Here is a 26,184-nt window from a genome sequence, read left to right on the forward strand (position 1 = left end):
GAAAGTTTAAAATAGATGCACCTGTCAGTCCCTCTGGATGATATGGTGGATGAGAATATACCACAGAAAACAGGTATATAGATTATAGATATATAGAATCCCTATATATAATATAGATCCTTTGTATTTTGGAAGGAAAAGCAGATTTCACTTGCAGAACAGTAAAAACTGTCGACAGAAAGCTTGGTGCAAAAAAATGTCATTGGGGCAAAACACATTCTGATAACCTGCTGAGGATCCGAAAGCGTTAAGAGTGATGACAAGAGGAGAGCAGCAGCGCTGGGGCCCCTGCACATCAAAGCTCTGGCCATGTGCAAACAGTCCTGGAAAGCTGCAGGAGCTGCACAGTACTGCTGCTGTTTGTTAAAGCACCTGCACGTGCATCTTATCAGGCTCATCAGCATCGTGTGTCTTCCTAACATCACTGGGATCCTTTCCCATTTAATGTATGTGCTATTAAATTTTGAAAGAGCTCTTTTCATTCCTGAGGAAACTAGAGACACTTCATTGGGCACAAATAACTGAAAATCCCATTGGCTACTGCAAGAAAAACTCTATCTGGACCAGGGACTGAGAGCCAGAGAAAGACCGATTAATTTATTTTGCCATTATCTCTTAGGCTAAAGTTCATACCCAAACACAAGCAAAGCAGCACTAACTTGCCAAGGAGTCCCATACACCTGCTTGTTTGCAGCAGGGCTGTAAGAGCAATCTAGGGAACGGGATGGGTTGGACGTCTTGTGCCCACAACCTCCTTGGTATGATACTACCACAAAATCTACCAGCCAATTTTCACCCTGGAATCAAGCCAGAAGAAAGCCTACTCTCAATTGGGGTCTTTGGGGTGTTGAAAATCCTCATCCTGCTCTGAATGATAAGAGCAAACTGCAACGCTTCAGGAGCAATCTGAGGAGCCCAGACAGTGGGCAACAAACAGCCCTCAGACATCCAGAAACCATCAGGATCAGATACCTAAGTGCTGGACAAAGTTTAAAAGCCTTCTGTAAAGTTTTTTTTTTTCATGCCTTTTCACCTGCAGACCTCTAAAAAAGTTTTATTAGATGTGTGAACCCCTTCACATACAGATTGTTGTACAGACAGAAATTAATTTATATTCTGGAATCACTTTTCATGGAGTTTTTAGGCAAAAGAGCCAGGAGAAAGGTCTTTAAGCCACAAACTGAAAGCTGTCAGTCTGACTCAGTGGATGGGATGTAAGGGATGCTGGCCTTTTTCATGTCAGGATTAACTGACCTTGCAAGCTGGCCAAAACCTGCACAGCAAACGCTCTGTTAACTTCTCTGCCATATTTCAAACCCTGTTCATGAAACTGCCTGCACACCAGCTCCCAGCTAGGCTAAAAAGAGAAAAAGAATGGAAAGGCAGTCAGCTTTCATGTGAGAATATAGAATTTCTAGACTCTATCAAATTTCAGAGTTTTGTTCCAGGAATCTACTAATCCTTGCCTACACCTCACCATTCTCTTTAGATATGGGTTCAAAATCGCCAGCATATTAATTTTATTTCTCCTTCACATCTCCTCGTTATGTCTCTCCCCCAACACCAGTGTATCATCTTTATTCTCACGGTTTTTCCAAAAGTTTCAATCCAGATCTTTTTTTACAGTCCATGATGACAATGCCCAGTCCCAGCAGCTAGGAAGAAGGAGCACAACACAAATGCCTCTCTCAGTGGCTCTAAATATTTTTTTTTCTTTCCAGTAGAGATATTCTTCCTACACATTTTCTAACAGAAATATGCAGCCTGTTGGGATTTAATTACATAAACAAACCAGCTACAGACCCACTCACATTGTACAAGGGAGAAGGGGAATCTCTCAGAGAGAACTCACTGCCCTTACACACAACTTTCCAGGAGAGACGGGGTGATTAGCTCAGTTAACTTTGTTTTTAATGCCGCACGTTCGATGTTAGACAGTTATGCTACACCATCCATAGGGAATGCAGACATAGGTCTTTCTAAATGTGCTTAGCATGTCAACATTTTAAGCATTGGCTTGTGATTGCTACCAGTAAGGCTTGGAGAGAGGGGCCTCGGTATTAACTATTGAAAGCAGGGGGCCTAGTGATGGCTATTGAAAGCAGATCTGCAGGGTATTTGTATTCTTTGTCATGAAAGATGTTTACTGTATTCAGCAGTTCGCTGATCACCCTATAGTGTCTTTTTTTCTTTTACATTCAAAATTCATTAAACAAGGTTCGTTTTTTTTGTCGTCGTTTTTTTTTTTTTAACAAAAAATGTCAGCACTGCTTCACACCAGTCGAGCTGACAGTGCGTTTGCCTAGCACTTTCAGTCCACAGAGCTTTTTTCTTTTTCTGAACCAAAACGACGGTAAAAAAAGAGTTAAAGAAGGTGCGTTGTAGCAGTTTATGTCACCCCAGACTCAGTTATGAAAATAGGTCCTGTTATGAACAGAGCATTTCTAGAAACACTAAAGCGCACTTTCAGAGCTGCACTCCACCAGTATTGCACTCTTCCAGTGGGGAGGGGAAAAAAAAACAACATACACTCTAAAAGAAATAGTAAGGATATGACTGTCATTACAAAACCAAGTACAAATAAAATTCAAATCTTAGAGGACATTAAAATATATTTAATTAAACTTCTTCATGCTGCAAAATGGGCACTTTATTCTCTACTACTACCTTATCGTATGTCAGCTTGGATAAAGGTGTAGCCGGAGATACTGATGTGTGAATGATGAATGATGTGCCATTCTCTGTGCTAAAATTGAAAATAAGTGGACAATGTGGTAATAAATGGACAGTAAGGGGACAACCTTTCCATCAGAACTTCCTGGGTATTTAGCTATAGGATGGGGATTTGGGGGTTTAATCTTTCTATTTCACTACGCAAATTAAAAGACTGGAAGAAGAAGACGGGATGTAGAGAGGCACTAAAACCAGCAGAAATAGAGAAGATAGTAATGAGAACACATTCCCCTATTTGTTAGAAGGCCTATTCTGCAATGCTAGTTCACTCTTTTCCCCTAAAAAAATTCAACTGCCTCAGCCCAAAGCATCTTTTATTTCTTCAGTGTCCAGTTTTACATTAAGGAATTCTGACTGTATTTAGAGTTTCACTTCCATTTTTATTACAAAAATATTACCCTGTATTCCATGTTGCTTTGAAATAGAATGTTAAAAAAAACAGGAAAAGAGAGAATTAGTAACCTCCTAGATACAAACTGGGACAGGAGGTAAGCAGCGTACTACAAACAAACCAATTCCTGTGAAGTTTGCTAAACGCACAGTGAAACTGCTGACAGATCCCATGTGAAAGTACATGTCCTTGCCACATCCAGTATCAGACAGACCAAAAAATAGGGCCAAATAGGATCACCTGATAACAAATACAGAAGGTTTCTCGGTCGCAGAACTATATTCATGGTCAAGACACAGATGATGAAAACAGCAGAAATTCAACCAGGTTGTTCCCAGTGATTAAAACCCAGCTGCATATGGGTTGCAGATTATTGTCCCACAGCATCCATCAGAATAATTTATTTCAATTGGTCCAAGGCCAAAACCCATGATACATCACCACAAATACTTCACATGAAGTCACTGCATTACTGATCTTTCACCAGGGCACTTGGGATCACTTCTTTTTCCCTTTTTCTCTTTGGGCAAGTCCTGTTTGATATCTTCAGGAAGAAAAACACAGTCCTTACACAGGCTGTGTCTTAACCTGGAGTCCATACCTCAAACTCCATGAGACAGAGATGCTCTCTGTATGGGATTCACTTGGGTTGTAAATTCAGTGCTCACTATTTTCCCAAAGTATCAGCGATCTCCTGTCAAAGTAAGGACAAGGACACTCTTAAAGGGTGAAGGAGACAAGAAAAGTGTTAAAAATAAGGGATTTCAAAGCAATGAGGAATGTGATGACAAAACAGTTAAGCAGTTTCCTAGTGTGGATGTCCTACTGTGAATGGGAAAAGGTGACAAGTTGCAGAACTAAGAATGGCAGAAAAAGGACAAGCGGGTCAGTTAAAGGCAAGGAAAAGATGGGGACAAGAAAAACAGAATATGTTTCATGAGCTCTGACAAAGGCCCGGATCATGCAGATGGAAGCATGCTTCACTGTGGTAGCGCACACTGTACGGCAAACCAGCAAGTGCTCGTTCTGTGGCGTGGCTGCCGAAAACTGCTCTGAGTTAATGAGAAACTGATGCTGAGGAGCAGCTTTGTGAGCTGCTGTTCCCAAAGCTCACCTGTACCTTAAACCAGTTATTTACATTCATGATATTTAGAGTTTGAGGGATTTTGGGCTATTTGTCAGGGCTGCAGACCCAGACTGGCTCTTGAGCCTGCACAACCTCACACTCTGCAGCCCCAGTCTCACATGAGCTTCTTCCCAAGACTGACCCCATGCAATGACCCCATGCAATTAGTGAGAGCAGAAATCCCCAAAGCTTCAGTGTCCTTTTAAGTGGGGTAAAAAGGCTCCTCTGCACAGAAACTGGAAAGGGCAGCCAGTTCCCATCTATTTGCTAGGTTAATGGTTGGACTTGATGATCTTAGAGGTCTTTTCCAACCTAAATGATTCTACTTTATTCTTGCTTGTTTGCTGGGGTGGCAACATAGGTGGAGCACTGAAGATCCACCCATCATACCGAGTACATTCATTCTGATGTAGAGGAGGACAGAGTGAAATGACTCCTTCAATACAAGGATATTCCTAGGAGTGGAGCTGACCTGTCAGTGAAAACACACAGAGAACACTCGCACACCACAGGCGTGCTGCCTAAAGCTCCACCAGAAACTTTACAGACAAGCAACATGAACGAGGGCATCTCTCCCAACGCTCCTCCTCGCAGCCTGGGAGGATGCCTCTCTCCTGACTCTTTCATCATGTGCTGGATCGGCAGGGTTTGGGGACAGGAGAGGGGTGGGAAGGGTGAGGGGCTGCGGGGGGGCCGTGGTGGGGCTGGCCATGGGGCCACCCCGCCCCAACAGGGCGGGACGAGCCACCAGCCCGGCTCCGAGGCACGTAAAAGCGGGGCAGCAGGGACTGGGAGCACACGGAGCTACCGGCCAGGGCTCCACTGCAGACACGGTGAGCAGGGCCGGGTGGGCAGCAGGGGTCCTGGGGTCCTGTCCCACTGCTGGGCTGGGACAGAGCAGAACTGAGCCTCGCCTTGCTGTTCCACAGGTTGTACCAGGTGCCGGGATCGCCGCACACCCGAGCAAAACGTCGTCTGAGATGGCATCCGAGGTGAGGGTGAGCTTTGCTTTAACTGCGGGGTGCTCTCGGGGTGCTCTAGGGATGCTGTAGAAAACGCAAGCTCCGCTGGCTGGTAACCCCAGCAGTGCGCCCTACTATGTCCATCAGGGTGTTTTTAGGTGCTCCTCTCTGCCCGCTTTATTTTGCTGGGTTTTAAGCGGAAAACGGGACAGCAAGTGTGTGCTGCAGTATTTCTGAAGACTCACCTCTTATTCTGGTGAAAACCCACAGTAGGGAGGATTTATCTCGATGCCTCTTCCTGTCCAAGCGCTGTGCTCCCAGCACTGGCCTTTATTAGCACCCCAACCCCGGTGCCGTTCACCCCAGGGGACTGGATTCCCAGCGAGGGGCTGCAAAACTTTGCTTTTGCAATTCCGATTTCTCATGCTGACAAACCTGTTTTAAAGAAATAATGAAAAAAAAATAACAACCTCCCAACACCTCATGACTCCAGGCTCACCCCTAAGGCTCTCTCCCCTGCTGTCCTCTGGGGTCCACCAGCTTGGCATGGATCTGGGGCAGGGTCTCCTCAGCTCCCTCCGCCGCTGTCCATGGTAGTGGGGTCCTGCCACCTGGTGCTGTGGCTTGTTGAGCTCCTGGGGGTGCTTTGGGGGCTTTGGGACTGCTGCTTTTTTTTTCTCCCTTCTTAAAATTTGTAAGACTGAACAGTCTGCACCCTTAGCTGATTGATGCTAAGTTTAAGCCAAAAGGGATGTGGCTACTTCTGGCCCACAGCTCTTTGTCAAACCCAACATTTACTTACAGTCTCCCCAAAAGAAAGGTTTCCTTCTTTTTTTTTTTTTTCTTTTTTTAATTCCAAGTAACAGTAGACGCTAGCATTCACTATAACCCTGACTCCCTTACTTTTCTCTTCAATAGACTATGAGGGGGTTAGTGACCTTCAGCTGCCTTACAGGACAGATCTGTGCTGCTCTTGTGCCATATGCCCTGATATTTGTTTTCAAGGACAGTACACATTCCTTCCAGAGTCCCACAGAGACATAGGGTAGAGTATCTTGGGGGACTCCTGACCTGACAGCTCAAGGGCTAAATATTAGTAACAGAGACTTGCACTCCGCCTCTTCAATTAATTTCTAAAGCTTCTAAAGTCCAGGGACCTTTCTGGTTAGTGCTACTGCACTGAAAAAAAATAAGATGCCTGGGCAAGCCCTCAGTTTTACTTAGATAAGGAGTGGGCTGAGCATTAAATGATTCTTAGGAGAATGTATCAGTAAGCCATTTGAACATGCCTTTTAACTTCATTACTCTCAGGGGGATAAACTTATGGGAGGAAGGTTTGTCGGAAGCACGGATCCCATCATGCAGATGCTCAGCACTTCCATATCCACTGAACAGAGGCTGTCTGAGGTTGATATCCAGGCAAGCATTGCTTATGCCAAAGCCCTGGAGAAGGCTGGGATCCTAACTAAGACTGAACTGGAGAAGATCCTGAGTGGCCTGGAAAAGGTATTTATTTCCTTCATAAACTGTCACTTGTGCTCAGGCCTACATACTATCCCCACAACAGTACTACAACAAATAGCTCCTTATCAGACAGCACCTCCCTCAGCTGCTGCTCTAAAACCATCTTTCTGTACCCTCAACTGCTATTCCTTAGCACCAGGCATGTGCAGAAGTGCCTTCCTGAAAGGGAATGCTGCCCTAAATCAGGAAAAACTCTGGGCAGGGGGTGGATGCTCAGATTGCATCTAGCTAAAGGCACCAAAGCCAGGCAGTAGGAGGTGAACCAGCTGAAAACTCAGGAATGAGAGCCTGCAGCCCCAATGAGCCCACTGTGGGTGCTCATTACAGAAGGCTGGTGCCTCAGTGAGATGTGCTCAGCGTGACCTGGGCCCCATCCTCTTCAAACTGAGCATTCCCGAGGAATTGTTTCAGTGTGAATTAGGAATATTCTTTTTCCGCTGGCGCTTGGGATCCTTTTGTGTCTGGCTGCCTGAGTTAGTAGAAGGCAATGCATAGCATTGTATAGGGGTGAAGAGGAGTCAGCAGCTAAGTGCTTTTTTTGAAATATCCATTGTTGTTGCTCACCCGCCATGGACAATGGGGAGTCTATACAATGTTTGTATAGGAAAATCTTTGTGGACAATGCTACAGCAACAACTGACATTTCAGCTTGCTTTCTCATTGCAACGCTTAAGTCCTCCTATGGACAGAACATTGCAGGATCAGCAAGGTTGTGAAACATGAATCCTACCGAGTGCAATACAGAATATGGGGACAGAGCAAGCAGCCAGCCTTGGCCTAAAAAAATGGCAGTGCTGGAGCTTTTCAGACTTCCATTAGGATGGAAAAAGTTGGTATTTGCTGGGGACACCTACAGCCCCCCAAAGCATGAAAGAGTAGGGGCTGACTTGTGTTTCTGCTGTTTGTAGATCTCTGAGGAATTGTCTAAGGGAGTCATTGTAGTGACCCAAAGCGATGAGGATATCCAAACTGCCAATGAACGCAGACTGAAGGTTTGGTCCTCTAACTTCTTCTTCCTGTCCCTCTCTAGCTAGACCTGCCTGGCAATAAGTACACGTGTCTCTGACCCACTGTTTTGTTCCTCACCATCTCTCGTATTGAATCTAAGTGCATGGTTAGGCATGTCCAAGACCACTTCTGTGGAAGAGACTCTGTACAAGCTTAGACATACAAGTTGCCCTTCCCCAAAGAGATCCCATAGCTACTTACAGAATCCTAGAGCTGAGTCCCTTCCAGGCTGGGAGGAGGTCTGCACTTGGGGGTAGTCTGCTTAGAATACAGAGAAACTGATGGAAGTCTTCCTGTTGTCCTCAGGAGCTGATTGGTGATATTGCTGGAAAGCTGCACACTGGAAGAAGCAGGAACGAACAGGTATGTACAGAACTCCTTGTTTTTGCCCTTTTACTCCTCCCAATTCACACTTCATGAGAATCCTGACCAGAGCAGCCTTTAGCTCTCTTCCTTGAGAGGAAGATATAGTGACATTATCATGTCAGAATGACCAAGAACACATTTTATGAGAGGAAGTTGTGCCTCCCCATCACATAGAACAAGGGGGGAGTTATTTTACAGTGACAAAATAAGCTCACGATATAAGTCAGATTCCCCTTCATCTGACCATGGCCAATCTTGTCCAGGTTGTGACTGACTTGAAGCTGTTCATGAAGAATTCCCTCTCTATCATCTCCACTCACCTGCTGCAGCTCATCAAGACCCTGGTGGAACGTGCTGCCATGTAAGTCCTTTCCTCAGTCAGCAGCCTTGGCCTTGCTGGGACAGCAGACTTCTGCAGGGGAAGTTACAGCCAGGCAGTCTGGGATAATGCGGGGAAAGACAACAGCCCCTCTTTCTCCACAGTTCACTTCACATGGACATTCTTCTTTGCCTAATGGATGCTGGGGATATTGTCTGATGTGTGCTGCCCTTACTGTGACAGGGGCTGCTCACCTCTTTCTCTCCTTTCACATGCAGAGAAATTGATGTTATCTTGCCTGGCTACACCCACCTGCAGAAGGCCCAGCCCATCAGATGGAGCCAGTTCTTGCTCAGGTAACCACCTTCCACACTCAGCTTTAGAGAGCCTTCTCCATCCTTGGGGCCCTGCTCAGCTGCAGCCCAGCAGCCCAACATCCTCTGACAGGGCAGAGCTAGCCCTGCCTCAGTTAAGTCTGAAACCTGCCACAAGACGTCCCCATGTTCAGTCCCACTTGGCTCTGGAGGCCAGCTCTCAGCATGCCCCTACCATCTAGCCACAATTCCTTCTCGGCTCATGGGACAGTTTCTGACTTCAGATGCCTTCTCCCTCTCATGTCCCTTCACAGTCATGCTGTTGCCCTGACCCGTGACTCTGAGCGCCTGGGAGAGGTGAAGAAGAGGATCAACGTCCTGCCCCTGGGAAGGTAACAGCCAGCTTTCTGTAATCCCTGGGCATCACTTGGCTCTCTGACATCTTGAGAGTTCTGTTCCCTGCACAGTTTTGGTTGGAGTTGACAGGATGTTATAAGTGACTCCTGTTTCTCTCTCCCTGGCAGCGGTGCTCTGGCTGGCAACCCCCTGGACATTGACAGAGAGATGCTGCGTAGCGGTAATGTCTGCCTGTGATGGGGTGGCACAGCTCTACTTGAAGTGTCTGGGAGGGGGGGGAAGCAATGACAGGTGGCGCCTCAAAGCTCTGTCATGTGCTGTAACATTGGACAAAGAGCAAATAATTCATACGGGCTTTTTTACTGCAAAGATCCAGACCATGTCTGTGAGGTGGGAGCAGGAACAACCAGCACTGCTGCGTAACAGTCACCTAGGCCTAATAGTGAAGGCCCTGTGCAGCATAAAAGTTCAGCATGGTTATGATCCTGGGGCTACTCAAGGGCTCACAGTCACCTGCAGGCTGGGGCAGCCTACTGCCCTCAAGCTCCAGCTGTGCCAACCCTGAATGCTCTGTCCACCTCTTTCTTTACAGAGCTGGAGTTTGCTTCCATCAGCCTGAACAGCATGGATGCCATTAGTGAGAGAGACTTTGTGGGTAAGCACAACTCCATCGCTTCTTCCCTCCACCATGTTAGAAGCAGGCTCTACAGGCCTTCCTAGTTAACCTCATTAACAAAGGAACTCAAATCCTTCACTGGGAAATAACTGTGCAGATACTCTTTGCACGGCCCTAAGCTCCAGTCAGGGTTGTTGAGCAAACCAATGCCCTGTTCATCTCCTGACCTCCTATCTTTTCTGCAGTGGAATTCCTCTCTGTTGCCACCCTGCTGCTGATCCACCTTAGCAAGATGGCTGAAGATCTCATCATCTACAGCACCAGCGAGTTTGGCTTCCTGACCCTTTCTGATGCCTTCAGGTGGGTGCTGGGCCCTGGGCAGCCAGCCCTTCCCTCAGCCTCTCCTCCTCCCTTCTCCCCACCTGAGAGACTGAGACAGAGCTGGGGGGTCCCTGCTGCACAAGGCTGACAAACAAATCAACTCCCCAGAGCACAAAAAGCCTGGCAGAAAGACAGGCTAAGAGAGAACATTCCTCATTAGGGATCACTGATTTCTGACTCTGGTAACATCCTAACAGACTTCCTATCTCTCAGGGTGGCACAGCCACAGCCCTGCCTTCCCAAGGCCACAGAAACACTCTTGCTTGTTGATGCCACCTCTGGAGGGCCTGCCAAGTAGCCTCTGATTTCTCTCCTCTCTGAGAGGCAGCACTGGGCTCCAGACAACTGTTACATGGCAAACATTTTTCTTTCAGCACTGGCAGCAGCCTGATGCCTCAGAAGAAGAACCCTGATAGCCTGGAACTGATCCGCAGCAAGGCTGGACGTGTGTTTGGACGGGTGAGTGTGCTTAAGGAAGAAGAGGGCTAGGGAAGATGCTCACTTTGGGGCTGAAGCATCTTCCCTCTTCATGCCTCTGTGTAAAAAAAAAAAAAAAGATTTGTGCCCAGTGTGGGCTCTGACCTTTTGCTGGAACAATGAGCTTCTCTTCGGCAAGCTAACTGCCTTGCCTGTTTCTCTCCGCAGCTGGCTTCGATTCTCATGGTTCTGAAAGGACTTCCAAGCACCTACAACAAGGACCTGCAGGTAAAACTGCTGTTAGGCTTCAGTCTGTTCCTCTGAACTGGCACAGCTGTCTTTGGCTTGGGAGCAGGCTCTTGCAGTGCATTTTCCTGCACTTCCCTGCTTGTGTGCAGGATGATAAAAAACAGGGCTAAGGCACCGCATGCTGCAGCTCACACCCCACCCCAGTGGGAGCCCCAGAGATGACATGTTGCCTCCTCTGCTGGCCAGGCTGTCCATGTGGTCGGGCTCCATCTAACATTGATGTGTGTCCGTGTTCTCACACAGGAGGACAAGGAGGCTGTCATTGATGTTGTGGACACCCTGACTGCTGTGCTCCAGGTTGCCACTGGGGTGATCTCTACCCTCCAGGTAAGGCTTCAGCCTCTCACTATTGCACGTGGTTGGAGGGGGCACATTCTCGGCATAGCACAGCCACAGGAGCAATACACTGATGCTAAGATGAAGGCTCTTGCTCACTCATATTGCTCTTTATGCCCTCACCACAGCAGCAGCTCGGGTACACTTAGATCTGGGAGTTAGCTTGCAGAAAATATCGTTGGAGATCCTGGTCCTTTGGCAATGAAGTCCCCTCAGTGTGACTGCTAATGCCTCTCCAAGGAGGAGCAGATGATCATGTCTCCCTCTGATGCTTCTCTCTACAGATCAGCAAGGAGAACATGGAGAAGGCTCTGACCCCTGAGATGCTGTCTACTGACCTGGCTCTCTACCTGGTTCGCAAAGGAGTAAGTGCAGTAGGGAAGCCTGGAGCTGTGACTTCTTTAGATGCAGAATACTGCTCAGTGAGGGCCTGAGATGAGGCCTTCTGTTCTGTCCCCAGGTGATGATCAGTGTGGGTCAACAAACACGAAAGCTGGAAACCCTTTCTTTACATGTATCCCAAGTAGTGGAACTGCTGCCGGGTGGACTTGATAGTAATTTACAGGTGGAATTTTACGTCCTAATGCCTCCCCTCTTCACACCCCAGAAAACACGGATTCAGATTTCATTTCCCTAATTAAAAACAAGTCAGCACGAATGAGAACACATTCTTTCTTGCCTGAATCTGCAGCCCAGCTGCCTGGTCACTTGACTCTTTTTTGTTTTCATTGCAGATGCCATTCAGACAAGCCCACACTGCTTCGGGGAAGGCCGTCCACCTTGCCGAGACCAAAGGCATTGCCATCAATAATCTCACCCTGGAGGACCTGAAGAGCATCAGGTTTGTATCACTGTCACTTTGCCTTTTGAGGGGAGATATGGCAGATATCAGCCTGGCTTGTACAGGCTTTCTTCTGAAAAGAATCAGCTTAGCTCTCTGGTCTACCATGAACTGCTCCTGTGGCACTACAAGAGCAGAGGCAGAGCAGCCAGAGGCTTTTCCCTTGCAATAAGGCTCAGCCTCCACTCCCTTATCTGCAGGCACTAAGCATGTAAAGCCAGCAAGCAGCACCCATCACCCTGCACTGACACCTCTTTCTTTGCTTCTCCAGCCCCCTGTTCAGCAGCGATGTGTCCCAGGTCTTCAACTTTGTCAACAGCGTGGAGCAGTACACTGCCCTGGGCGGTACCGCCAAGAGCAGCGTGACTACCCAGATCGAGCAGCTGAGGGAGCTGATGAAGAAGCAGAAGGAACAAGCTTAGAGTGTGGGGAGATTTCCCGTGGATGCAGCATTGTGCTTATCACACTAATGCAGAGTTAATAAACACTGTGGTGTATTGTAGTTCACTCAAACTCCTGTCTCGCGTTTTGCTTCTAAGGGGCAAGATTGAGCTGGGCTTCCTCAGCACTTCTGAGGCTTGGGGTCACTGCTGTGAAAGAAATGGGGAGCTCTTCCCTGGCAGGGGAAGTCTTCTAAGGTGGGGAGATCTAGGGGGCTGGTACTTAGAGGGCAGCAGGAGGGTCTGTCTACATCAGGAGACCTGCAAATGCTTGGAGGAAGCACACACAGCACAAGGCTCCATCCAGTGGTGCCGTACTAGGTTACAGAGAGAGACTTGGGGGTGTTCAAAAAACAAGACACTTGGTACAGCACCTGCAACACGTGCCCCATCACCAGCTGTCACTGCCCTCCTCCTAGGATTATGTGCACCAGCCTGCCCCCTGGCAGGGAAAAACCTCCTCAGAGCCTGGCACTGCAACATGCTTCATCTTAGGCAGAACATGCCCAGCAGGCCAACCCACAGCTCTTCCATATCCACCACAAAACCACCTTTAGCTCTGGTTTACGGTGGAGCACAGGGGCTGCACCATCCCAGACCCAGCACTTTCCTTTCTGCAAGCCAAGCTAATCTAGCTGGGGGCAGAGTGCTTGAAAATGGTCAGGCATTGCTGGCTGACCCTTACAAATCATTTACCATCTTCTTGCCTGTCCTTACTGAAATGAAATCAGAACAAAGATCAGGAATAGCATTACTTTAGGAATGAAAATGCACCAGTCTTGTGTCACTCTTATGGGGAAAATATTTGGTTGAACAAGTATTTGTAACATTACTTCCCATTACTGTTCTGCAGTGATTTCTGTTTGGAATGACTGGTTGGTTTCAATCACTTGATTGAAAGGCAGAGAAATAATAGTTTCTACAGGGAAGGCGGGACAAATTTCATTAAACACTAAACCAGCTTGAACCTGGAATTCACAGCACAATAGTGCTTGTTGTCATGGGCAATTTCTTTTTTTTTTTTTTGTCACAGCATTTTAAAGCTGGTGGTTTGCTCAGCACCCTGCCCTCCATGCTGATACAGCAACACATTATTGACTCAGAGCACTGCAAGACTCTGAAGCACACGTAGGTAACGGGAGTAACACAAGCATTGCCTCACCGTGTGTTGGTTAAGGGCTCTAGCATAGACAGGATCATGCAAAGTGCCCTGAGCTAAATCTGCTGCTGTTAATGAAGTACCCCAGGAGACACAAGGTGCTTTCATCCTACCTTTGTGGCATTAGTGCTTTAACTATGGAGGAAAAGCACCAACAACAGAAACTTCCCTTTCTTCAGCACTTCCTTCCACCCCCAGTCTCCTGTACTACGGCCCTACACCTGATCTGTTCTCCTGGCATTTAAAGACCACCACATTTCAATCACTGCTCCATAAACTTCCTTTGTGTTTGCTCTGTTACTTCCTGCTCTGTTTCTATTTTGTCACTTTGTCTCACTCTCTAGATAGGTTAGATGAGGTAAGAAATCATTTATGCAACTTACTGATCTGGGGAAGGTGCAAAAGAGGGAGAGGTGACACCAATACCCAACACCAACAGAGTCAGAAGAAGGATTAGCTCCCCATTTCCAGCTCACAGCTTTTTTCTTCCCTCCCATAAACTTTCTCAATTTGTGCCAATAGTCTCCTTGACTGTATCTTCTAGCTATGGTTCTGTACCTTAAGAGCCTCAGCCAAGCAGATTTCCTCGTGCTCCCACCAGCGAGTGTCTGGCGTTGCTCCTCATTGCTGGTGTTGGGTGCCACAGGGCTCTGCCAAACTGAAAGCAAAACAGAGGTTTTAGCAGATTATCACATCTTGGTCTCCTACTGAAAAGAATAGCCCATGATCACTGGTACTTCCCACCCAACCACCCTTTTCTCAAAAATTATGGAGTAACTTTATAGTAGACTGTGACCCTGAGTATCTTCAGACTTTCACTATCACCCTACTATGACTCATTGTGATCTGGGTTTTTAAAACCCTGTCCCTTATCACAGAAGTTTTGTGATAGAACTTCTTCCACAGAAGGATCAGTGTCTTGGACGCTACTCGGGAGTAACTTGTACTTTAACTCCTGCTCCATCACAGATGACAGGAAGGCACTTACATTAAGAATTCTGGGTTGTATCAGAAATAGTGTAGCCAGCAGGATCAGGGAGGATCATCCCCCTGTACTCTGCTTTGATGAGGCTGCACCTTGAGTGCCGTGTTCAGCTTTGGGCCCCTCCCCACAAGAAGGACATCGAGGCCCTGGAGAGTGTCCAGAGAAGGGCTACGAGGCTGGGGAAGGGCCTGGAACACAAGTCCTGTGAGGAGCAGCTGAGGGAACTGGGGGTGTTTGGTCTGGAGAAGACGAGACTCAGGGGAGGCCTCATTGCTCTCTGCAACTCCCTGAAAGAAAGGTGTGGGGAGCTGGAGGTCGTCCTCTTCTCACACATAACCAGTGATAGGAGTAGAGGGAACGGCCTCAAGTTGTGCCAGGAGAGGTTCAGGTTGGGAATGAGGAGACATTTCTGTCAGGAAGAGCAGTCAGGCGCTGGGACGGGTTGCCCAGGGAGGTGGTGGTGTCACCGTCCCTGGGGGTGTTCAAGGGAAGGTTGGCCGGGATGCTTGGGGACAGGGTTCAGTGGGTGACAGTGGTAGTAAGGGGATGGTTGGACCAGGTGATCTTGGAGGGCTTTTCCAACCTTCCTGATTCTATTCTATGATTCTATTCTATTCTATGAATTCATACACTGTCCTTTTAGACGTACAGTCTGACATGCCGGCTGCTCATGAACTACTGAAAGTCTCAGCAGATGGCTACATAACTCTGATCTGGCACCCAAGCTGATAAAAAACCTACACAGGGGCACTTGAAACATTACACTAAGTAGTGCAATGACCCTTCACTGGGTTCACCACAAGGAAAAGATCTCTAACCTACTTTCACACTCTGAAAAAGTCCCACTGAATATTTTCTCTCCTCAACACGCTGTTATCCCTGGTCGTTCTGCCCCCTAGCTTTCAATTGAAGAAACAACTGCTCTGCGGTCACGAAAGAGTAGCGAGAACAGATGCATTTGTGTGACTGCAACGTCCCCTGCAGGCACCATGGATGAATTTGAGACAGCAACACCCAAATGTGTCCATCCAGACCCCTCTTCACCTGCGGCAACACAAAGTAATGTCATAGGGATTCTTCAGCTATTTCTATACCTCGTGTTACAGAGGGATGCACGTACAGATAAGTGGAAAAAATTACAAAGAGGCCTGGAAGTAGTAGAACAGAAACCAGAGCTTTCACTGTTATATTTAACTGTTTAAATACAGGTAATATTTAAAAATCAGAGTTGTCACATATCACACATACATAGGGTGCTTAATGGCATAAAAACTCATCTAGAAAAGTAGATATTGGGGAACTCTGGAAGTGTCACACGGTGCCACATTTTCTCTTCTCTAGCCCTGTGGGTCAAAAATGAGGTGTCTCGGGGAGAGGTGCCTGGACTGGCTGGGTGTACACTAAGCCCTCCTGACTGCAGTGCCTTGGGCATCTTCCTCCTACCCTTTATCGCTTTGGGCAACTCCTGTACCTTGTCTTTAGACAGGAGGAGGTACAATCTTTGCATGTCGTGCATGTTCCACATAGCCAACCTTGAGCCCGTATCACAGACACCAAGAGCTAAAGCCTTTCCCTGTATCAGATCCATTCTGGATTACTGTTTTGCCAGCTTCCCAGCAGCCTCCTGACAAAGCCTGCCATAAGGCCAAAGACACTCATAAAAGATCAACAAGATGCGAGAAGCACTGAACCGGAGGGACTTCAGAAGAGGAAGGAAGGAACCTGGCAACAAAATGGTTCAAAGAAGTTTTCCCAGTGTAGGCAGCATGATGCTGTGTGTGTCTGCAGGTCTGCTAGTCTTAAAAGCGACAGGGTCAGTGTCTGCAGGTCCGCTAGTCCTAAAGGGAATGGGGTCATCTCCCTAGAAAAACATGACCATGAGGGGAAGTGTTGGAGAAGCAGTGAATTAAGAGCTGGGTACGAATCCAGACGGAGAGTTTGAGCCTTGTTCTGGACTGATGCTGAAGGCAGCACTCTGGACATCCAGCTGCTAAAGATGCAGCCAAGCCTGGTGCTAAGCCAAGGCACCCTGCTGTTCCCTCTGCCACAGAAACCAGCACACCCTAATCAATCCCACTGCACCCCAGACTTGCTCTTTAACTCGGCAAGGGGATGAGTGGTACTACTGAGAAAAGAGCATAGAAAAGTCTGGACTAGGTTCCTTCCTACCTGAATTATCCTACGGTCCTGTGACAACAGGGCTGCCTAAAGGGAAAAACAACCCCACAGGGGACCAGAGGATGCGCTTCTTGCGCTCCCCCAAACACCTCTGAGCGCACAGACAAGCAAAAAAATGCCGTGGCAGCAGGCTGGGAAAGGCAAAGCAGAAACACCCCGGTGCTGCCGGGTGGTTCGAGGGGAGGGGGCGGCGGGTGGGGGGCTGGCCATGGGGCCACCCCGCCCCGACGGGGCGGGACGAGCCGCCCCAGCCCGGCTCCGAGGAGGGTAAAAGCGGGGCAGCAGGGACTGGGAACACACGGAGCCACCGGGGCTGCACTGCGGGCACGGTGAGCAGGGCCGGGTGGGCAGCGGGGGTCCCGGGGTCCTGTCCCACCGTGGGGCTGGAGCATTGCTGAGCTGAGCCTCGCTGTTCCGCAGGTTGCACCAGGTGCTGGGATCGCCGCACACTCGAGCAAAACGTCCTCTGAGATGGCATCCGAGGCGAGGGTGAGCTGTGATTTTTTACTTCGGGGGACTCTGGGGGTGTTCTTGGGGTGCTCTGTCTAACGCGAGTTCTGCTTTGCTAAAATCAGAGCCTCTGGCAGCACAGCCTGCTATTTCCCTCGGGCTCTTCCCTCTACCTAGGACAGCTCGCGATAGCCCATGCAGCTCGTTCCTGCTGGCCTGTGGTTAGGCAGGTACTTTACAAAAGCTTGTATAAATATTTCTCTGTACCAAAGCTGTGTTTTCACTTTCTGTGACTAGTTGTCTTAGTGACTCGTGCTTCCTGCCTTTGGAGCAGCTCCTACAGCCCTGGCTTACCCTGCTGTTGGCTGTGCACCAGTGTCCATCAGTGCCAGGCTGTAGTCACTTCCTTCTCTGACCAGAGCCCTGTAACTAGCTGAAATTAATCCTTCAGTTTTAATTTCTCTATTGCAAATGTATCTGTTGCAATGTTTCTGCTGACCCACCTCTTAATTTGGTGGAAACCCATAATGCTGAAGATATGCCTAGGCAGAGCAGTTCCCCATTGAAGTGCTTAGCCTCAGGTACTGGCTTCTAATGTTACAGCCTGTATGCCGTACTCCTGTAAGCACTGGATTGACATGGAGGACTTTTAACACCTCTTTAATTCTGACATTTTTTCCCCTCTCCATCCCCTCAGCTTGCTGACAAAGCTGCTGCAAAGATATGAAAAAACACGTGCAATGCGTACCTCTGTAGGCTTCTGCCCGCTGTCCACTCAGGCACATTGTTGAGATGTGGAGACAGTCTCTAGGGAGGAAAAAAAGTTTCTAAGGTTACTCAACAGTCCTTTGGCTGACTGATAAAACCCCAGCACAGATTAGTTTGCAACTGTCCCAGCCAGCTTTTTGCTGTCCATGGTAGTTATAATGTAGAGCACGAGAAGAGGTTGAGGTGCTTAAACATCAAGTAGATTAGCAATTATCTACTCTGCAATGGTGACTATATTCTGGGCCTTCCTTTAAATGTTCTCCAATTTCTTCTCTCAGCCTGCTGATGCTGGAGAGATGCTTTTGAGACTTTGAATTAGTTTAAAGGTTTCTGTACAAGTAACATTCCTATCTATTTCCATGCAAGTTTGCCAGAGTTAGGGCTTTAGGAGGTGTCCTATCCAGATAGACAAAAATGTGGTGGTTCTTGGCTCGTGAATCCATTCAGTTGCTGAAACACTGGTGAAAAAGCTTTACTCAGACCATGCTGTGATGCATGGCAGGAATTGGGCAATAAATTAATCTTATTTTGGGTAGAAAAAAATTTCCTATGTATTTCAAAACCATCTATATGTTGACTTATTTTTCTGAATGTTCCTGATGTCAAAAGATACCCAGATTCCATTCTAGAGTCAGTACCGTAGCTGATTTTATGTTAACTTCTTGCCAAAACTTGTAAGCACATCATGGACTCAGGAGATGCTTAAACTGCAACTTCAAACACTTGATAATGCAGCTTCTGCTGGCCCATAGCTATTTGTCAAACAGAAAAATCTCCTTAGCACAACAACAATGGACTTATTCAAAAAAATAGAGGATACTAGCTTTCACTATATTCCCTGTGACTGCTTATTTTTTTTCACTGCTATTAAGCTATCAGGTGGTCAGTGACAAGAAGCAGCCTTAAAAGCTAGATACGTGCTGCTCTTGCACCATATTCCCTGATATTTGTTTTCAGGGCCAAGCCAAACTCCTTACAGAGTCCTGCAGGGGTAAAGTATCTTGGAGGACTCCTGAGCCTGACCTGACAGCTCAAGGGCTAGCAACAGTAAAATGCTCTCCACCTCTTCAAATAACTGTCAAAGGTCATAAAGTCCAGGGGGTTTTCTGGTCAGTGCTACTGCACTGAAAGAACATAGCTGAGCTTGCTCTCTATGTAGGATAACAAGCTCAATGGACATTACATTGTCCTTAGAACTTTAATAGAAGTTATTATGCCTTTTTAATTTGCCTCTTCCTCTTTCACAGGGAGATAAACTTTGGGGAGGAAGATTCAGTGGAAGCACAGATCCCATCATGGAGAAGCTCAACTCTTCCATTGCCTATGACCAGAGGCTGTCTGAAGTTGATATCCAGGGGAGCATGGCTTATGCCAAAGCTCTGGAGAAGGCTGGGATCCTAACTAAGACTGAGCTGGAGAAGATCCTGAGTGGCCTGGAAAAGGTATTTATTTCCTTCATAAACTGTCTCTTGTGCTCAGGCCTACATACAATCCCCACAACAGTACTACAACAAATAGCTCCTTATCAGACAGCACCTCCCTCAGCTGCTGCTCTAAAACCATCTTTCTGTACCCTCAACTGCTATTCCTTAGCACCAGGCATGTGCAGAAGTGCCTTCCTGAAAGGGAATGCTGCCCTAAATCAGGGAGAACCAGAGAGACCCATGTGTATTGTCCTCTTGGTACTCTGAGGGACACTCTGGGCAGGGGATGGACGCTCAGATTGCATCTAGCTAAAGGCACCAAAGCCAGGCAGTAGGAGGTGAACCAGCTGAAACCTCAGGAATGAGAGCCTGCAGCCCCGATGAGCCCACTGTGGGTGCTCATTATGGAAGGCTGGTGCCTCACTGAGATGTGCTCAGCGTGACCTGGGCCCCATCCTCTTCAAACTGAGCATTCCCGAGGAATTGTTTCAGTGTGAATTAGGAATATTCTTTTTCCGCTGGCGCTTGGGATCCTTTTGTGTCTGGCTGCCTGAGTTAGTAGAAGGCAATGCATAGCATTGTATAGGGGTGAAGAGGAGTCAGCAGCTAAGCACTTTTTTTTTGAAATATCCATTGTTGTTGCTCACCCGCCATGGACAATGGGGAGTCTATACAATGTTTGTATAGGAAAATCTTTGTGGACAATGCTACAGCAACGACTGACATTTCAGCTTGCTTTCTCATTGCAACGCTTAAGTCCTCCTATGGACAGAACATTGCAGGATCAGCAAGGGTAAAAAGATGAATCCCCACCAAGTGCTATATAGAATGAGGGGAAAGAACAGCAATGTTGGAGTTTTTGTGACTTCCATTAGGATGGCAGAAAGTGGTTTGTGCTGGGGACACCTACAGCCAGCTTTCCCCAGTAGTGTCTGACTGGTGTTTCTGCTGCTGTTTGTAGATCTCTGAGGAATGGTCTAAGGGAGTCTTTGTGGTGAAACAGAGCGATGAGGATATCCACACTGCCAACGAACGCAGACTGAAGGTTTGGTCCTCTAACCTCTTCTTCCTGTCCCTCTCTAGCTAGATCTGCCTGACATTAAGTGCATTTGCCTCTGTCCCACTATAACAGTCCTCAGCAACTCTGGTACTGACTCTGTGGTCAAGAATGTTCAAGACCACTTTTGTGGAAGAGCACAGAACCCAAAGTTGCCCTTCCCCAAAGAGATCCCATAGCTACTTACAGAATCCTAGAGCTGAGTCCCTTCCAGGCTGGGAGGAGGTCTGTTCTTGTGGGAAGTCTCCTGCTTAGAATACAGACACTGATGGAAGTCTTCCTGTTGTCCTCAGGAGCTGATTGGTGATATTGCTGGAAAGCTGCACACTGGAAGAAGCAGGAATGATCAGGTATGTATAGAGCCACTTGTTTTTCTCCTATGCTACTCCCCAACCATTCCTTATCAAAATTTTCTGCCATCTTTCACATGCTCTTACTCTCTCCAGCATGTATTCTCTAGAGCTTTAAACTAGTGGTGGTACAACTTATCTGCAGAGGGGAGGAGGTTGTACAGGATGGCTGCTCAGTGGTATAAGGCCCCAAACTTCCACTGAATTCCCTTTGAAAGCCTGTTGAATCCATGACTTTACTGGCTGCGTGCTTTGCATCTTTTGGGGTTAGGACTTCTGCTGATGACACTTGTGTAAATTGGGGATTATGATATCCAAAGCTGACAATACCTTAGAAGTGCACTGGAAGTATTGGTCTTTCTTTCTGATACTGGAAAGAAAGATACAGCAACTTTCACAAAGCAGAGAGCAGGGAATTGTTCTGGTTATATGTCCTGATCTATCACACAGAACAAGGAGGAGAGAAACCTGCCAATTCTTTCTGCTGAACTGTATTTGGTCACTAAATGTGCTATATTCCCCTTCATCTGACCATGGCCAATCTTGTCCAGGTTGTGACTGACTTGAAGCTGTTCATGAAGAATTCCCTCTCTATCATCTCCACTCACCTGCTGCAGCTCATCAAGACCCTGGTGGAACGTGCTGCCATGTAAGTCCTTTCCTCAGTCAGCAGCCTTGGCCTTGCTGGGACAGCAGACTTCTGCAGGGGAAGTTACAGCCAGGCAGTCTGGGATAATGCGGGGAAAGACAACAGCCCCTCTTTCTCCACAGTTCAGAGACATTCTTCTTTGCCTATTGGATGCTGGGGATATAGCCTGATGTGTGCTGCTCTTACTCTGCCAGGGGCTGCTCACCTCTTTCTCTCCTTTCACATGCAGAGAAATTGATGTTATCTTGCCTGGCTACACCCACCTGCAGAAGGCCCAGCCCATCAGATGGAGCCAGTTCTTGCTCAGGTAACCACCACCTTTCACACTCAGCTCCAGGGAGCCTTCTCCATCCCTGGGGCACTGCTCAGCAACACCCCAGCATCTTCTGGTAGCACAGAACTGAAACCCTCCAGCCTGCCACAAGATGTGGCAGGCTGTGAAGACATCCCCATGTTCAGTCTGACTTGGCTCTGGAGGCCAGCTCTCAGCATGCCCCTACCATCTAGCCACAATTCCTTCTCGGCTCATGGGACAGTTCCTGACTTCAGATGCTTTCTCTCCCTCATGTCCCTTCACAGCCATGCTGTTGCCCTGACCCGTGACTCTGAGCGCCTGGGAGAGGTGAAGAAGAGGATCAACGTCCTGCCCCTGGGAAGGTAACAGCCAACTTTCTGGAATCCCTGGGCATCACTTGGCTCTCTGACCTCTTGAGAGTTCTGTTCCCTGTGCGTCTTTAGTTGCAGTTGACAGGATGTTATAAGTGACTCCTGTTTCTCTCTCCCTGGCAGCGGTGCTCTGGCTGGCAACCCCTTGGACATTGACAGAGAGATGCTGCGTAGCGGTAATGTCTGACTAGAACTGGGTTGCACAGCTCTATTTGAAGTGTCTGGGAGGGAGGGATAGATGCACAGCGATAGACCTAACAGTGAAGGCCCTGTGCAGCATAAAAGTTCAGCATGGTTATGATCCTGGGCCTACTCAAGGGCTCACAGGCACCAGCAGACTGGGGCAGCCTGCTGCCCTCAAGCTCCATCTGTGCCAACCCTGACTGCTCTGTCCACCTCTTTCTTTACAGAGCTGGAGTTTGCTTCCATCAGCCTGAACAGCATGGATGCCATTAGTGAGAGAGACTTTGTGGGTAAGCACAACTCCATTGCTTCTTCCCTCCACCATGTTAGAAGCAGGCTCTAGAGGCCTTCCCAGTTAACCTCATTAACAAGGTAGGTAAAATCTCTAACTGAACTCCTGCCGTTTCTGCAGTGGAATTCCTCTCTTTTGCCACCCTGCTGATGATCCACCTTAGCAAGATGGCTGAAGATCTCATCATCTACAGCACCAGCGAGTTTGGCTTCCTGACCCTTTCTGATGCCTTCAGGTAGGTGCTGGTCCCTGGGCAGCCAGTCCTTCCCTCAGCCTCTCCTCCTCCCTTCTCCCCATCCAACAGAATGAGTCAGAGCTGGGGAGCTCCCTGCTACACAAGGCTGACACATAAATTAACTCCCCAGAGCACAGAAAGCCTGGCAGAAAGGCAGGCTAAGGGTGAGCATTCCTCATTAGGGATCACTGATTTCTGGCTCTGGTAACCCAACCGTGTCTGTGTTCAGCGGATGCTCCTCCCCAGTGACTTCTGGCAGGCCTGGGCTGTAAATGTGCAGGCACAGAACTTCCTCCTCTGCTGGGAATTCCTGCCCAAGCCCTTCCCTGAACAGCCGGGGCTTGCAATCCTAACAGACTTCCTGTCTATCAGGGTGGCACAGCCACAGCCCTGCCTCCCCAAGGCCACAAAAACACTCTTGCTTGTTGATGCCACCTCTGGAGGGCCTGCCAAGTAGCCTCTGATTTCTCACCTCTCTGAGAGGCAGCACTGGGCAGTAGCTCCAGACAAGACTGAAAAAAACAAAGGCTCTGCTTTGGCACACATGATAAACTCCATGCACTTGCTTCAGTGCTTGCCTACACTGAGATGGGTGGCATTCACATGACTAACAGAGGACCAGGCAAGCCTGCTGCATGAACTGCAGTATCCTGCAGGGATTGGGGCCTTGCTCCCTGTAACACTGCAAACATCTTTCTTTCAGCACCGGCAGCAGCCTGATGCCTCAGAAGAAGAACCCTGATAGCCTGGAACTGATCCGCAGCAAGGCTGGACGTGTGTTTGGACGGGTGAGTGTGCTTAAGGAAGAAGAGGGTTAGGGAAGATGCTCACTTTGGGGCTGAAGCATCTTCCTTCATGCCTCTGTGAATAAGGAATTGTGCCCAGTGTGGGCTCTGACCTTCTGCTGAGGCATTGTGTTCCTCTTCCAGTAGCTAACTGCCTTGCCTGTTTCTCTCTGCAGCTGGCTTCAATTCTCATGGTTCTCAAAGGACTTCCAAGCACCTACAACAAGGACCTGCAGGTAAAACTGCTGTTAGGCTTCAGTCTGTTTCTCTGAACCGGCAGAGCTGTCTCTGGCTTGGGAGCAGGCTCTTGCACTGCATTGCCCTGATTATGTGCAGGATGATTTTTTTAAAAAAAAAAAAGAAAAAAGGGCTGAGGCACTGCATGTTGCAGCTCACACTCCACCCCAGTGGGAGCCCCAGAGATGACATGTTGCCTCCTCTGCTGGCCGGGCTGCCCGTGTGGTTGGGCTCCACCTAACAGTGATGTGTATCTGTGTTCTCATGCAGGAGGACAAGGAGGCTGTCTTTGATGTCGTGGACACACTGACTGCTGTGCTCCAGGTTGCCACTGGGGTGATCTCTACCCTCCAGGTAAGGCTTCAGCCTCTCACTATCACACATGGTTGTGGGGCACATCCTTGGTATAGCACAGCCACAGGAGCTCTAGACTGGTGCTAAGATGAAGCCTTTTGCCCACTCATACAGCTTGTTATGCCCCCACCACAGCAGCAGCTCAGGTACACTTCAGATCTGGGGGTTAGCTTGCAGAAAAAGTCATTGGAGAGCCTAGTCCCTTAGCAATGAAGTCCCCTCAGTATGACCACTTACACCTCCCCAAGAAGGAGCAGATGATCATGTCTTTGATGCTTCCCTCTACAGATCAGCAAGGAGAACATGGAGAAGGCTCTGACCCCTGAGATGCTGGCTACTGACCTGGCTCTCTACTTGGTTCGCAAAGGAGTAAGTGCAGTAGGAAAGCCTGGAGCTGTGACTTCTTTAGATGCAGAATACTGCTCAGTGAGGGCCTGAGATGAGGCCTTCTGTTCTGTCCCCAGGTGATGATCACTATGGGTCAAAAAACAGAGCTTTATGTTGCATTGCTTTAAGTGAAATCAAACCAACAAAGCAAAATGAGAGCACGTGCTTTCTTGCCTGTGTCTGCAGGCCAGCTGCCTGTTCACTTGACTCTGCACTTTATTTTCATTACAGGTGCCGTTCAGACAAGCCCACACTGCTTCGGGGAAGGCCGTCCACCTTGCCGAGACCAAAGGCATCACCATCAATAAACTCAGCCTGGAGGACCTGAAGAGCATCAGGTTTGTATCACTATCACTTTGCCACATCTCCCCTCAGAAGGCAGGTATCAGCCTGGCTTTTTACAAGCTTTCTTATGCCTTCACCAAACAGACCAGGCCTGACAGCACCCCAGAAATCTTCCCAGCCTCAATATCGGTGCTGCTACTGCCAAGCCTGTAATAACTAAAGGGGGACAACAGCATTACAACTGAACTTGAGCAGGGCATGGGCAGCAAGTCCTGGGAGGGCCTGGAAGCTGCTCATGCCTTGACATGGAGGCACCAGCACTCCAGAGGAATCTGGCTCCCAGCCTCCTCGCTCTCCCCACGGAGCTGACTCTGGTCTACCACGAGCTGCTCCTGTCTGATAAGAGCAGAGGCAGAGCAGCCAGAGGCTTTTCCCTTGCAATAAGGCTCAGCCTCCACTCCCTTATCCTCTCTGTAAAGTCAGCAACCAGCACCCATCACCCTGCACTGACACCTTTTCTCTTTGCCTCCCCAGCCCCCAGTTCAGCAGCGATGTGTCCCAGGTCTTCAACTTTGTCAACAGCGTGGAGCAGTACACTGCCCTGGGCGGTACCGCCAAGAGCAGCGTGACTACCCAGATCGAGCAGCTGAGGGAGCTGATGAAGAAACAGAAGGAACAAGCTTAAGAGTGTGGGGAGATTTCCCGTGGATGTAGTGTTTTGCTTATCACACTAATGCAGAGTTAATAAACACTGTGGTGTATTGTAGTTCACTGAAATTCCTGTCTTGCGTTTTGCTTCTAAGGGGCAAGATGGTGCTGAGGAAGCCCAGCTCATCTGAGGCTTGGGGAGCTGGTCATTGCTGTGAAAGAATTGGGAATCTCTTCCTTGGTATGGGAGCTCTAGGGGGCTGGTACTTAGAGAGCAGCAGGAGCGTTTGTCTACATCAGGAGACCTGTAAAACGAAGGAGCATGTGGACACAGTACAAGGCTACCATCCAGTGGTGCCGTGCCATGTTGCACAGGGAACAGAGGGTGACTTGGGGGTGTTCACAAAGCAAGATGCTTGGTACAGCACCTGCAACACATTCCACGTCACCAGCTGCCATTGCCCTCCTCCTAAGATTATGTGTGCCAGCCTGCCCCCTGGCAAGGAAAAACCTCCTCAGCACCTGGCACTGCAACATGCTTCATCTTAGGCAGAACATGCCCAGCAGGCCAACCCACAGCTCTTCCACATCCACCACAGAACCACCTTTAGCTCTGGTTTACAGTGGAGCACAGGGGCTGCACCATCCCAGA

At 48.4% G+C, this 26,184-nt stretch overlaps 2 protein-coding genes and 2 long non-coding RNA genes across 8 annotated transcripts; 2 read left to right on the forward strand and 2 right to left on the reverse strand.

The window, feature by feature from the left end:
* Positions 1 to 1,292: 1,292 nt before the first annotated feature.
* LOC137842093 (uncharacterized) lies at positions 1,293 to 20,791 on the reverse strand. 4 transcript variants are annotated; one of them, XR_011088906.1, is made up of 8 exons: positions 20,649 to 20,791; positions 17,961 to 18,019; positions 14,158 to 14,257; positions 10,680 to 10,796; positions 8,431 to 8,522; positions 7,946 to 8,084; positions 5,458 to 5,647; positions 1,296 to 3,818 (listed from the first exon to the last, which is right to left on the reverse strand). It is a non-coding gene; the product is annotated as an uncharacterized lncRNA (long non-coding RNA). The 4 variants fall into 4 exon arrangements; XR_011088905.1 differs by having other exon boundaries at positions 8,431 to 8,549; XR_011088907.1 differs by lacking the exon at positions 8,431 to 8,522 and having other exon boundaries at positions 1,293 to 3,818.
* Positions 5,034 to 12,513, forward strand: LOC137842091 (delta-1 crystallin). The gene is made up of 16 exons (XM_068655742.1): positions 5,034 to 5,242; positions 6,524 to 6,718; positions 7,645 to 7,728; positions 8,051 to 8,107; positions 8,374 to 8,471; positions 8,708 to 8,785; positions 9,058 to 9,135; positions 9,268 to 9,320; positions 9,693 to 9,755; positions 9,962 to 10,076; positions 10,472 to 10,556; positions 10,743 to 10,802; positions 11,067 to 11,150; positions 11,444 to 11,524; positions 11,894 to 12,000; positions 12,272 to 12,513. Exons 1-16 carry the CDS (start codon positions 5,231 to 5,233, stop codon positions 12,420 to 12,422), a joined length of 1,401 nt encoding a protein of 466 aa, XP_068511843.1. The 5' UTR covers positions 5,034 to 5,230; the 3' UTR covers positions 12,423 to 12,513.
* Positions 16,971 to 25,661, forward strand: LOC137842083 (argininosuccinate lyase). The gene is made up of 17 exons (XM_068655730.1): positions 16,971 to 17,091; positions 17,183 to 17,251; positions 19,228 to 19,422; positions 20,366 to 20,449; positions 20,755 to 20,811; positions 21,363 to 21,460; positions 21,690 to 21,767; positions 22,040 to 22,117; positions 22,250 to 22,302; positions 22,537 to 22,599; positions 22,722 to 22,836; positions 23,540 to 23,624; positions 23,798 to 23,857; positions 24,129 to 24,212; positions 24,501 to 24,581; positions 24,831 to 24,937; positions 25,419 to 25,661. The coding sequence occupies exons 2-17, from the start codon at positions 17,234 to 17,236 to the stop codon at positions 25,567 to 25,569; spliced, it is 1,407 nt and encodes a 468-aa protein (XP_068511831.1). The 5' UTR covers positions 16,971 to 17,091; positions 17,183 to 17,233; the 3' UTR covers positions 25,570 to 25,661.
* On the reverse strand, positions 21,425 to 24,914 carry LOC137842095 (uncharacterized). Of its 2 annotated transcripts, XR_011088911.1 has the most exons (3): positions 24,774 to 24,914; positions 23,735 to 24,686; positions 21,425 to 21,538 (listed from the first exon to the last, which is right to left on the reverse strand). It is a non-coding gene; the product is annotated as an uncharacterized lncRNA (long non-coding RNA). The 2 variants fall into 2 exon arrangements; XR_011088910.1 differs by lacking the exon at positions 21,425 to 21,538 and having other exon boundaries at positions 23,106 to 24,686.
* Positions 25,662 to 26,184: the final 523 nt, after the last annotated feature.

This window comes from Anas acuta, chromosome 19 (assembly GCF_963932015.1).
Source record: "Anas acuta chromosome 19, bAnaAcu1.1, whole genome shotgun sequence".
In the NCBI taxonomy this organism is placed as follows: Eukaryota; Metazoa; Chordata; class Aves; order Anseriformes; family Anatidae; genus Anas; species Anas acuta.